General features: G+C 38.3%; 1 protein-coding gene across 2 annotated transcripts in view; it reads right to left on the minus strand.

The window, feature by feature from the left end:
- Window positions 1-2,173: 2,173 nt before the first annotated feature.
- Window positions 2,174-14,696, minus strand: part of LOC124143108 (type-1 angiotensin II receptor A-like) — a 51,831-nt gene continuing 39,308 nt past the window's right edge. The window contains exons 2-3 of one of the 2 annotated variants that reach the window (XM_046511935.2): window positions 8,589-8,802; window positions 2,174-6,183 (exon numbers count right to left, since the gene is read on the minus strand). In XM_046511935.2, the coding sequence (XP_046367891.1) occupies window positions 4,416-5,477 (1,062 nt within the window). In that variant the 5' untranslated portion in view covers window positions 5,478-6,183; window positions 8,589-8,802 and the 3' untranslated portion in view covers window positions 2,174-4,415. Of the gene's footprint in view, window positions 8,803-14,696 lie in introns of both variants that reach the window. The other variant, XM_046511934.2, reaches the window with a different exon arrangement.

Here is a 14,696-nt window from a genome sequence, read left to right on the forward strand (position 1 = left end):
TGTGGCTGCCAAGACTAATCATTTTGCTGCCAACCTGATGACCATATCACAGGTGACTTCTCACCGTTGACAGTAACAAACATAGTCTGTTGTTCAAACACTGACCAAAATATTAGAAGCTGCTGTCGATTGTAATTACAATACAATGCCAAATAATGGGCAAATAGAAACGATGAACCTGTTGAATGTCGTTTAGAGTGGGTTATTTAGAGACTGTTTATTCAGTGGCGTTACCATTTAATATTACAGTAAACTACGGTTGTAACAAACACGCTTATAACGAACTGACGGATATAACAAACTTACTTTTTTGGTCCCGACTATTTGCTGTAGTTATGCTGTATATATGCCTATAACGAACTACGGTTATAACGAACTAAAATTAGTAGCCCCTTTGAGTTCGTCATAACCGTAGTTTACTGTATACGCAAACTCAGAAAGAGGAAACATTATTGGAATGAACACATTCCGCCCCAGTCTGGCTGTCCTACATGAGAAGTTTGTAGTTGTTCTCAATGACAATGCCTCAGAAAATATAAACATTATAAGTAAGCCTAGCTATATTAACTGATATAACTGACAAATCAATATTGTCACACGTATGGCCAATACTATCAACTGTTGACTTGACTCTCAACCTTCAACATGTCCATTTACCGTCTGTAGTGGATTCCAAAGCTCCACAAAAGTCCAGCTCAAAGAGAGATACATTGCTGGGTCCACCAACTGTACCATAATTCCCTGTATGAAAGATTAACCATAAACCTTAATACAATCAAGGAAGACTTTCTTAATATTCAAAGAAAGTATTTGAAAGAAGTGGAATTAATACCATGTGGATTCTCAAAAACTCAAAGGATTTGCATGACTTTTTTCAATCTCAGAAAAGAACCAATTTCAATTCTGTAAAAACCATTGATTTTCAACTTTGTAATCAACCATCCCACTCGACAAACTTAAGGGAAAACGTCATTCCTTGATCATATTGGAATTTGTTGCTAAACATGAAGACCATAGATATAGTTAGATCTCCATCCTAAGAGGTTCAGGACAATTTGTCTAAAAATGAAAGCAAATGTCTTCTCTGAGCATTATAATATGTGAAATGGTGGACTTCCTCATAGATAAAATCATTGTGAAATTTGTGGATAGGACATTTAGGCAAAAAGTGGGAATTCCCTTGGACACCAATGGTGCTCCCTTTCTTGCTGATCGGGGCGGTCGGGTAGCCTAGTGGTTAAAGCGTTCGCTCGTCACGCCGAAGACCCGGGTTCAATTCCCGACATGGGTACAATGTGTGAAGCCCATTTCTGGTGTCCCCCGCCGTGATATTGCTGGAATATTGCTAAAAGTGGCGTAAAACCATACTCAGTCAGTCAGTCAGTCAGTTCTTGCTGATCTGTTTCTTTATGGATATGAAACGGAATTTCTGCTCGGATTGGCAAAGTCAAAACAAGGTAATTTTGCCAAACCCAAGCTTCAGGTATATCGATAATCTGATATCGTTCAATAAAGGTCAAATAGCCAAGTCCCTTCTACTGATTTACCCACATGAACTAACAATAGAAGAAACAATGGAACCACCTTGGCTGTTTCATTTTTAGATCTATGAATACAGACTGTATGACAAGAGGGTGACTTCAACTTTCCAATAGTCAACCTTCCCTTTATTCAATCAGCCCCAGCCTTTGGTATTTACATTTCTCAATCTTTCAGAAACAATCGGGCATGCTCTTTCTACAAAGAGTTCAATCATCGTCCTACGACACTTGCTCAAAAGTTATTTGATTACGGTTACAAAACCTCGGCAATGCTTTCAAAACGTTTTATGGTGGACATGTGTTGGACATTTCCAAATTTGACGCATCCATGTCAAACATGATTCCAATGCAATTCCTTATTTTCATTTGTATCATATGTCCCCATGTGCTTAGATGAACAGTTGCCTTGCCTTTGTATGCGTTTGTGACGGTACCACTTAACGGTCAGGATACCTTTTTGCGAACATCTGGTATCATCACTATTTGATAGTGAGTCAAATTCAACAAATTCGAATGATATAGTCGGAATCGTAAAATGGCCTTTCCTTTTATAATTAGCAGAGATTTCTGTTGAGGCTTTTATTGCAAGTATTTATCTGGACTTATGTTCTTAGAAAGCACAATAAAACACACAATGAAATAGTTATTTTAATTTCTAAGGCCCCACTGGGAAATCAGAGAGATGTGACACAGGGTGTAATATTCACACGGCAACAAATATATACAACAAAGAGCAGCGACAGCTGAAATATTAACAATTTTCCGTAGAGCACCACTCGCAATTTTATTTACAATACATACAAGTAACTACTACTGCAATACGACAGCTGATCCATGAACTTCACTGAGAAATATAACGTAAGAACGAATTTGTAAAATTGAACAACTCATGATCAATAGTTTATAAAATTCCACGTTTTTTTAACCTGGTTCATTATGGTCAATGATGTCTATAAATTTGTTTCTCTACGATAAATACATGAAGACTTCGTTCTGTTGAAAGTTACTGATAGTTCAAACCTAAACTAAAATAAGCACACCTGCAGGCTTAGATGAAGGAAACGTTATTGGATCCATGGACAAGTGTTAGACGTAATGAAGGTTTCACTAAATAATTATTCGCATGTGACGTTAATGAGCACACGATGCAAACTGCATTATGAGTGCTGATCCTGCTAGGGTACAAAATTGTCACGTTTTTACCATCAATAATGACTACTAACAACAGATGATAATTATAGTTGGTGACGAATGACTGAAACATTCGAATATGACAGGAATGGGTTAAAATCATCAATGTATCAAAAAGTATCAAATGAAATAATCTGTGTTTATCTGTAATTACAAAACAATAGAAGTCCACTACGTATTCATGAAGATTGAAAGAAACGTTTTAAGATATTTAACATTCTACCAATACAGTAATTGTTTATTTTCTCGATGGTATTTGATAGCCTTCAACAAAACCTCTACGAGCAATAAAGAAACCGTCTCCCATACATATATCTACATATTCTGAATACTTACTCAACTAACCTACTGACCTGTTAATACACTATTTACGATACTATTTCTCTTATCACTTCCCAATCCGTTGTTTCATTACAGAACATTGCTCCAGTCTGTATCAGAGGCAATGACTAGACAAAGGGTAATACACACCATCTGATCAACATGGCAACTGTATACAGCAGTTCTTATTACATCTAGGATTGCTCATAATAGAAATAGAATCATAAATGACTCAATGTTGTGTACTGTCAACTAAGTCAACTTGAAGTTCATCTTCTGATCATATGCTGAAACATGTCTGGAACACTATCAGAAAAAAATAGATGTTTTCCTGATTGAAATCTGTACCCTGGCTGGAAAATATACATGCTATATTTTAAGTGCTATGCATCTACAATATGAAAATCCACCACCCCATGAACGTTCTTCAAACGTTATTTCACCAATGTTACGTGCTATACGATAGCTGCTCTCGGGCCACTGCTAATCTAAATCAGGAGGCGTTTTAGTTTGTGAAAGAACAAAAGTGGATTACACAACTGAAATGTCTTCTGAAATGACCTCGTGTAAATGTGAAAATGAACATAGTTAAACATTGATTTTTCCTATGACCTGCTGACAATACTGATGAATCATGAAATGTATGATGTATTTGAAATAATTACAAGTTAGACTTCTGAGATGTCTTGAATGGCAAGTACAATATTGATTTTGTCAACGATTGATTGTAGTAATATTCATAACAAACTTCAGGCAAACTAAAACGCCTCTAAAATAGCATTGAAACTATACAACCATTTTAATAATGTACAAAATACATGGCTGAAATCTTATACAGGTTATTTTACATGTATCAGTAATGACAGATTAATCATGTCAGTAATGGAAGGCATAAATAAATTATGCACCTCCACAAACAACGTGCAGTTAGATAAGTACATTCAAATTGGAAAATGATATATAATCATTCGACGCACAACTTCCCTTTGTATAGCGGTTCCATTCACACATCTTATATGATATAACACTATCTATACAATTCTCCAATAACATTTTCGTCATTGATTAAAGTGTACACCTATCTGGCTAAGACATTGATCTGATTTTGACAAATGTCAACGATACCACCTTAACCTGTTGTAGAGTACAAGAACACTGTCTCTTTCTCCTGAAGGTCGCAAGTACCGAGTCTTCTCATCTGATGAAATGGTACTTAATTAACTATTAACAGTTCTAAAACCATGCCAGTAGATAATCTGTTTCTGTTTCCGTATGTCCGGGGTAGAATAGGTCTTCAGCAACCCATGCTTGCCGTAAAAGGCGACTATGCTTGTCGTAAGAGCTGATACTTCAAAGCTCATACTACAACTCCTTGACATGTCGATTTTCTAGATTGGTTAGCTTATAGGTGTGTAAGGTCATTGTTGTACCAGACTGGGATACATTTAAGGCCCTCATCCGCCGTTTCCGACACAGTACAATGTCCAAGAAGTGACGACGAAATTTTTTTCCCGTAGTGAAATACAAATAGAAGTTGATTGCGTGATTTGAGTCACATAGAAAGAAAGTTAACTGGTCAAGCAGATATTTCTGTGCATCAGCCATTGTCCCGAGTTGAACACTCCAATATAAGTGGACAATTGCATATATACATCTTGGAACCGTTAAAATAATAAACACGACGGCCACTGATACAAGCATCACAGTAATTTGTTTTTCTTGTCTCATGGATCGACTAGAGTTACTCGATTTCGTCCCGTTCTTCATGGAAAGTTGGTTCCGGACGATGGTGGATTTTCTGACTGATTGAACAATAAAAAAATTCAGAGTTATAAGTAGAAAGCAAGGCGCCAGTGAATATACAGCGGCATTTAGCCAATACCACACATCTCGATAGAAATGTAGATATTGAAGAAATATCATACAATCTGGTCCATTTCCAGTAAATGTCCAAAATATGTGGCAATAAATAATCGTCACAACACACGTAAGGCCACCTACACTGACCACAGCTCGTGGGATCGTCCAGTACATTCCCACCTTTAGAGGTTTCCTCACAGCCACAAATCTCTCAGTGGCAATAAACACAAGAATCCAGTTTGCGAATGTCGTAAAAAATAAAGACAGAAAATTGAGAATTTTACACCCCATGGAATCAAGCCACACTTGATGAAGCGTCAGTTGGTGGTACAGAAGCTTGAAGACAATGGCACAGTTGTCGACAACAGCTAACACTGCTACATAAAATGTGGATGTTGTGATCCTCTGCATCCGAATAATTGTGATCACGCTTGCAACATTTCCAGGAAACCCAAAAGCAAATATTGCCCAAAGGTAGTAGTTGTTGATGTAGATGCCAGCGTTTAACACAGCTGTGACATCATCGTCGTATTCATAAACAGGGTAGTCTGTGGAGTTGTTCATTGCTAGGGATTGCCTACAAAGCACAGAAAATGAAATTGTTTTCCTTAAATATTCCTTACTTCTTCGTATCTGGTTTCATATTTCAGTGTATGATCGAATGTGAGGTTGCCTGATGGGTGTGTTATACATCGCTCCTCAGTGCCACATATTGTACCATCCTGATTCGCAAATCACATAGTCACTCCTCAATGTCTTCCAAAGTGATTGATGTACAGTTATTGGTTTCCCCAGCTGGTAGTTTAAAGGCAAATGTCCGAAAGATGTATACGTATCAGGATTTCCCTTTACAACTCCTCGTGTGCCCTATTCAACACACTTTTAGGTATCAATGTCTTTCCACAACATGACATGGTAAGCATCAGTCTTACTTGTAAGACCATTGTCTCGGGAATTAATGATACAGAAATTGATATATCTTTGTTTTTATGTCATGCTCAGGCTATTTCAGATTAAATCCCCATGCAGGACATTTATTAAAAAGCAGGACAAATATCATTCAAGAGGGTGTCTTAAAAAGTTGGCATGAATGTGAAGGGATGCTGTTATTGTACACTCGTTCATAATTTATATCGCTGGTATAGTTTTATTGAGAAATCGGCGTCGAATGAACATCTGGAGAGCATCAATGATACATAATGCTTTTGCCAACCTATACAATGGAGTCAATGATCAAATTCCTCAAAGTCGCCCCACTGTCTCAGAACACCTAAAACACAAAAACCTCAAGTTAATCAAATGAGTTATTTGCAGGGCTACAGCAAGTTGCCCAAATCTGGAGATTGCTTTTCATATTGCGTTCGTACTCACCGCACTCAAAATTGTGGATCGTGACACCCATAAACGTTCATTTTCATAAATCCAATTTCATACTCCAATTACTGTACGCCAACAACTAACCACTATACAATTTCAACGATTACAACAAAATTAAAACCAAGGAAATTGTTAATGTCTCATTACTACTAAATATACTAGATGTACACACGCTTTTCTTAAATACCAATGGGCATAAAATGCTATTAGTATTGGCAATAACGAAGATGTAAATATCAAGATGGTTATATTTGATTTAAAATATCAATCCATTCAAAAGACACTGACACTTACAGGGTATAGTGAGCGAAATTGATAATGAAATTGTTTCTAAACCTTCATTAAACATTCATATACAATAACAAAACGTACAGATTTAAGTAAGAAAACATGTTCCACTAAATTTCATCTTCCGTTTGACCTTCATCCAAGCTATTTGATTTATACTTTGTTTGCAAGGTCACTGTGGTTCCCGACTGCGACATATTCCTGGTTAACTTCCGAGGCTTCCGACAAAGAACCATATCCAGGAAGTTATTCCTGAACTTTCTTCCAGTGATAAAGTACAAATAAAAGTTGATTGCGTGAGTGGAATCACACAGAGTGAAGGTGAGCTGGTCCATCAAGTACTTTTGAGCGTCTTCCATTGTTTCCAATTTAACATCCCAGTACAGATTAATGATGACAAAAATGCACCTAGGAACTGTCAATATTACAAACACAATAGAAACGGAAATGAGCATCATGGTAATTTGGGCATCTTGTTTGATTGTGCCATTACTCGTCTTCTTCTGTTTTCTTTTCATCGATAACTGGTTCCGTAAGATTGTTGACTGCTTCACTGAATGTATGATGAAACAGTTTAACGTTGTCAGAATGATACACGGTCCTATCGAGTACACCACAGCATCCAACCAATACCACACATTTCGAAAAAAGTGGATATATTGACGGTGTATTGTGCAAAACACCCCTGACCCCGTGTATGTCCACAAGATATGACAGTAAAAGAGAGCGACCGCACATCCAATAGTTGCAACACTGATCACTGCTCTGGGAACCGTCCAATACATGCCAACCTTCAGTGGATTCCGTACAGCAACAAAGCGCTCAGTAGTGATGCACACAAGAATCCAATTTGCACATGTCGCTAAATTGAGCACGAGGAAATTTAACATTTTACACCCTACAGAATCCAATGTCACTTCATGTAACGTAAGTTGGTGGTATGCGAGTTTAAATACGATGGCACAGCTATCAGTGACAGCTAATACTGCAACGTAAAAGGTTGATGTTGTGACCCTTTGCATTCTGAATATTGTGATCACACTTGCGATATTCCCAGGAAATCCAACAGCAAAAATTACCCAAAGGTAATAGTGGTTGATGTAGATCGCCACGTTAAACATAGTCTTTGCATCACTGCCGTTGTCATAGTCCGGGAAGCTGGTGTTGTTGCTTTTATGATCCATTGTTGATGTCAAGATGATGATGATGAAGATGATGATGGTAATGAAGATAATGATGCCAGAATTAGGTTGAACGTTTCACTTTCACAACGAATTGACACTTGCTAAGTGGTATTGTTGATAATATATTCCATGATATTCACTTCTAGGGAGCCACAACTCAAGTTAGCTGTAAGGATTATTCCTTTGGGAGCCCTCAGTTGTCACCACAAGAATAGTGTATAAACACAGAAGAGCACGGTATAGTGATATTCCCAGGTAACCAAATCACAAACTAATACATTTCGTTCAAAAATATAAAATAAATGTTTACATTATCCATTTTGTCCACAAGATCTCATGTGTTATTACTTCGTTCACTTCAAACCACTCACAGAATCTTCTCAGTCACTGCTTCAGGCACATGTTATTCCAAGTCGTTTCTTTTAATACAAATACTTAAATATAGTTTTGCGTTTAGCTTGTCAGGTATTGTCAACATGTTACACTACTGCCCAAGGGTAAACCATTATTTCAATAATATATTCATTCCTCGAGGCTAAGTCTTTTTTTTTTACATCAATCTCTTGTATTGTCATTTCTCATTTCAATTAACATTGGGAAAACAACGATTTTCGCAAAATGGATTTGTAATCGAAACACGTATTAAATAATTTAAATTCTCCAGAACTTGTGGCATTATCAGTTGTTTATCAGAATGACTAACCAGACTTGGTCGACTCAGCAAATGTATGTGGTCATATCCAATTGCTCAATAAAGATATTTCAGGGCTTAATGTAGCATGTTAATTAATTGAATAAAAACAGGCAACCGATCTAATTCACTAACCTGCATCTCATGAATGACAGACAAATTAATCGCATCCTTTGAAACCATTCTTTACATAAAGTTGATGATTTTGCCGAAAGCAAAACGAAGGGTGTTGAGATTATTTTTTCGATCACAGAGCCACAATTGATAATTTTGTGACCATGTGGTGACTGGCATTCATTGTTAGAGTTGGTAGTCAGTGATAGTTCTTCATTGAAACTTCCAAGAATACCTGAAAAATAGAAGCATATCTCGTTAATAATGGATACTGTTATCAATGCCATGCGTTTTCTTTTAACTAAAGATGTAATCCCTCTTGTCGTGGTCTACATGCTGATACGGGAAGATAGATGGAATACAATTAGTATAACAAACACAGCTAGCGAAACAGGTTATTATTATTATTATTATTATTATTATTATTATGATGTACAGATTAAAATAAAAAAATCAGCAAAGAGGGTTTGGGTGATCCTGGCACAGTCGGGCTGGTTAGGCTCATCATCAGCTCAGGGCCCTTGCCCCCTCTACAAGGGCCCTGAGCTAATGATGAGACTAACCAGCCTAACTGTGCGAGGATCACCCAAACCCTCTTTCCTGCATTTGTTATTTTAATCTGTACATAACAATAATAATACGCGAAAAAAACATTTAAAACCCTAACCATATAAAAACATAAGAAACCTTGTTCATTGTAAATTGCTGACTGTATCATAAGCATGTGTCTGTGAGTCACTATTAAATGGGGGTGTTGCCAGCTGTTCGCGAAAAGGTGAGTGCATCCTCAGCCACCGCTGGCATTCATCACAAACACATGCAAAGGCAAGGCAATTGGCCACTGGTGAAAACACGGGAACATATGGTCAAAGTCAAAATGCGTCAAGTTCGGAAACGTCCTCCACATGACTACCATAAAACGTTCGGAAAGCTTACTTGACCAAGGCATTGAATGCAGTTACACCTTTTGAACAAAAGTCGAATGACGTCCTTTGAAATCCTCGCAGAAAGATCGATATCATGCTCGACTGTACTTTGTGATTGTTATATTAGTTGTAATATGTACACACCAAATGCTGGAGTTCCTGGTATATTGCAAGCTCCCATGTGCGTATAATTTATTCAAGAAACTGAAGAACACGGATGTTTTGTGTGAAACATGAACTGTTGAGTTGTCACAAACAAACACAAATGACATGTTATGCACACTACATGTACGAGTTCTATGTTTACTCATATGTCATTGTTGTTAGGACACAACATAATTAATATTAGTTTTATGTCATGTCGTGTGGATTATCCTTGTATGTTCAACGTTACGGAGGTACTGCATCGTCATAAATGACTGCAATTGAAGTGATGAAAATGAGACTGGATGAAATGGTCACTGGAATCCAAAAGATAAGGTATCTTAGGAAACTACAAAATAATCTGTAAATACTGAAAAGTCGAGGAATACATTTGCATAATTAAACAGCAAACATAAAGTATGAAAAGTCAACGCCAGAGAATAACCTGTCTCAATTATCCGCCGAAAAAGATTCCAGGGGCTAAATAGTGGTGAATATTATATGAATGGATAACTGAAAATCACACCACTGCAGGTATTCGCGAACAGTATGAGCATGTCCGGCCCTACCAGTGCGCATCGCCACTCACATTTGCACAAAAAAGGTAACTGTTTGTTTGTTACCTGACGCCGCACAGTAATACTTCTGCCATGCGACAGCGGCCCGTAAACAACCAGACAATCTAGCCAGCAATGTACAGAAGACTTCTATACCCGGCCATGATCATTTATGAGACGCTTCGTTGTATGCTTGCCAGCTCAATCGTTTCATTTCGTCCACAGATTTTGTATGGACACACACACCTGATCCTTCCATATGCCATTTAAAAGTATTTATTCTTTCATGTACTTCTTAATAATATAGTGTCACACACGTGTGGTGAAAGAAATATGCTGGTTACATCTAAAAGACTTGTGTGGTGAATCTCAACGTGCTATCGATTTGTGCATAATGTACCTTTCTTCACACGATCAAGGCAGAAGAACACTTTTATAGCCGATTGTCGATGCCACAACACGGACAAATGTTTCGTTGGATTAAATATATATTTTATAAGTTGAGTTTTAGCGAAACTGATACTATAGTACTTGTAAGTGAACTGGTCAGAAATAAACAATTGTTGGCCAGGTAAACCAGTGATTGACAGCAGGGGCAACGATCCACTGCTTCATACCAAAAGACGTTTTAATGTGATACTTTTTGTTACCCTGCCTGGCGCTCGGCTTTAAGGGGTTAAAAGAAGGACGGGTCGGCTCGGAGTCAATAAACTGTGTCTGAGTTTGGTATTCATGTTAAACTGTGGCATGGTATCTCAGTGGGCGAGCGTGTGTGTGTGTTTGTGTTTCTTGTTTAACGTCGCACTTAACAATATTCCAGCGATATGACGGCGGTCTGTAAATAATCGAGTCCGGACCTGACAATCCAGTGATTGACACCATAAGCATCGATCCACGCAATTGGGATACGATGACATGCGTCAACCCAGTCATGATCAGCGAGCCTGGCCACCCAATCCCGTTAGTCGCCACTTACGACAAGCATAGTCGCAAGCATGGATGTTCACGGGTCTAGTTGGCTAGTACTATATAAAATCGGCATTAGTCCGGACTAGTACAAGCACACACACACACACACACACACACACACACACACACACACACACACACACACACTACGTTTCACAACTACGCTGACCGATATGCATTCCTTTGAACATCTCGAGTGTTCCCCGCCTAGATATTTCTGGAATATTGCTAAAAGAGGCGCAAAACCATACTTTCACACACACTCACTCGCTCTAGTGTCATTTCTGTTTTACGCCGCGATGGACGCAATCGGTATCTCGGAATCGCATTCATCCCTTTCACGAAAGTATTGGTATAGGGATTGCAAACTCAGAGAAAAATCAAGATGAAATCTGGGTCTCGAACCGAAGATCAACTATGGAACACAGCGAATTCTTGCATCTTAAATGTACACTACTCAAAAGACGATAAGGACCACCTGACCCTTTTATATTACTATAGTTAATCTGGCATAAATCATAATTAATCTGCCATGCCAAGTATACTACTAAAACAATTAAGGACTATTTTACATATTACTATATCCGTCATGGAATGGCAGATAAATCATAGTAATATGAAAACAATCTTAACTTCTGTTGACTAGTATAGATCACTGTTCCTCCGTGTCAGCTGGTTTTCCGGAGCTGGTTTCTGATAAAGGAGGTCACTGATTACATTGCTCGGTGGAAGCTGGAAGGACCTTCTACGCCACATCTTCGACATATTTTAATACCAAAACTGGAGCAACATTTACATGTTATTAACTTAATCGCTAACAACCTATTTAAGCATGCTCCCTATACCCTATCTGGCATATCCATAACATTAGAAAGTGTAATTCGGACAGATTAGTCCTTGGGATTTCCATATGTCGAATGGTTCAGCCATATTTATCCCTGAGGGGAGTCCGTGATCGAATAAGTCTCTAGCAACATGAGCTTGACGTAAGAGGCGTCAAAACAGATCGGGTGGTCATGCTAGATGCCGTGGTTGATTGTTTGTCATCGCACCCCGACTGCATTGCAGCCTGCTCCAATATCAAGAACCGGTTCATCTGGTTCAGACTCGATTATTTAGAGACCGATGTCATGTGACTTGAAATCGCTGCGTGTGGCGTCAAACAAACATTTTCAGCTGGAGATTGTTGTATCTTTATCCATATTATTCCCAGATTATTAGTTTTATAGAATAAAATATTAATACCGTCAAAAGACCAATAAATCCAGTATCAGTACAGTATCAAGTTCATTGATAGAGTCCCTGAAAAACAATGATGGTAAGCTGCGGATCAGTCAACCTGCGTTTCACATTTCCATTTGCATTTCTTGTACGTACGTGTAGACCTGCACACTAGTTGACCCATTTCAACCTTGACCTTGACCTATGGAAACGATGAACTGATCCCGTCTGGCGATGTCGCAGACGTGCTAATGGCGATATGATGGCCATTAAACAATCCACCAATACAAGCCATTAACCAGACGCCAACGCCGTACACAGACCAGGCGATCGGTAGCGGTATTGCTTAAGCCCTATCTGAGAATGAATCTCACATCCTAGCGTGATGTACTACAGCGAGGGGGGCGTTTTAGCCAATTTATCAAGCCGTGAAACGCGTTGAAGCGCATTCATCATCACTTTATCTGATGTCTATGACATCTTCTATTATCTACTTCCATCGCACCCATGTTTGTTGGTTTGCCTGTGAGTTGTTTATCGCCGCGCCCGTGATTGATATTATGAACAATGACCCACGACGTCGCGGTACAATGTCACGCAATCAACCAAATCACTGAACCCGAACAACCGAATCATCCTATCTCCGCTTACGACCAGCAAAAGGTTGTTCCAACCCGGAATCCCCCAAAATATTTCCCTGCAATATTGTTGAGTGCGCCGTTAAACAACAACTGAACAACGGATGATCATAATGCATTTAAAAACAAGTGCAAAAGTGAGCGTGGCTCACTAACACCCCCGACCCGCCTAGTGTGTCAGTAGTTACAAATTAAATAGCTAGGATAGGGTTAGGGCTAGGGTTTGAAAAATTCATTAAAAAAATGGAAAAATAATATAAACATTTTTTTTCTTTTGACTGCACCCCTCCATATGACACAGATTATATATACTAAGTTTGAGATGAATCCACTGAATAGTTTAAGAGAAATCGCGCGGACAAAGTTTTCGGACGGACGTTAGGGTTTGAAAAATTCATTAAAAAATGGAAAATTAATTTTTTTTTAAATATAAAAATTCTTTTGACTGCACCCCTCCATATGACACAGATTATATGTTCTACGTTTGAGATGAATCCCCTGAATAGTTTAAGAGAAATCGCGCGGACAAGGTTTTCGGACGGACGGACGGACGGACGGAATCTTGGTATAACGGGGGTATAATAAGAATTCACAGATTTGTATACTCTGTGATCAGTTGGCTGAGGGATGATGTGTTTTTGCCCTTTTTAGAAAGTGTGTACTTTGTCGATCATGAACTAGCAAGTCGTTCCATTCAGTGGCTGCTATTGGAAGGCTAATCTGAAATCTGAAAGCAAGTGATGACAAAATCTGAGAAATTGCCCAGAGACTCCAATGACTTCAGATACGAAAATGCAAGATAATATTATTCAACTGTTTGGAAGAAAACGTTTGCTCGTGTATTTTTTAATTTTTTATACTGTCTATTTGTTGTTTACGCCGTACTCAGCAATATTACAGCTTTATGACGCCGGTCTGTAAAAAAAATCGAGTCTGGACCAGACAATCCAGTGATTGACATCACCAGCATCGATCAACACAATTGGGATAGATGACATGCGTCAACCAAGTCTGACCACCCGATACCGTTAGTCGCCTCTTACGATAAGCGTAGTTGCTTTTTACGGCAAGCATGGGTTGCTGAAGATCTATTCTACCCCGGATCTTCACGGGTCTTAATTTTAATAAAATTATGTAGCTCGATTTCTTCGGTTGATGAAAGAAATACTAAATCTTGGTCTGTCAGCACTATACCTGCGGTTAACGTTTTTGACTCATGTCATCTTTCCTTCATTCTAATTGAGCTGACACGCCGTGATAGAACTATAACACCAAAGCAGCGTCACATCAAACTCTTCACAGACTCATTACTGGTTTTGCCAATGATTACACGGGTATCTTTATTTTAATCAAAGTATCTATTCTGAGACATAAATTGGTGAACTAATATGATAAAAAAATCTGCTGTTGTTCTTTCATTGGTTTCATTTGAAGTTCAATTTTGTTGACAAATTGAATTGTCCAACCCAATCGTTTCATTTCTCATCATGTTGATGCATGAAGTAATGAATTGGCATTCGACAAAGGATTCATTGATGAAAAGTTATTGATTCACTTATGGAAGAGAAATATCATGAAGTAGTGCCTAACATTGGTTTGGTTGGTTTGTTGTTTAACGCCGCACTCAGCAATATTCAAGCTATATGACGGCGGTCTGTAAAATAATCGAGTCTT

This window comes from Haliotis rufescens, unplaced genomic scaffold, assembly GCF_023055435.1.
Source record: "Haliotis rufescens isolate VD_foot unplaced genomic scaffold, xgHalRufe1.0.p SCAF_10, whole genome shotgun sequence".
NCBI lineage: Eukaryota > Metazoa > Mollusca > Gastropoda > Lepetellida > Haliotidae > Haliotis > Haliotis rufescens.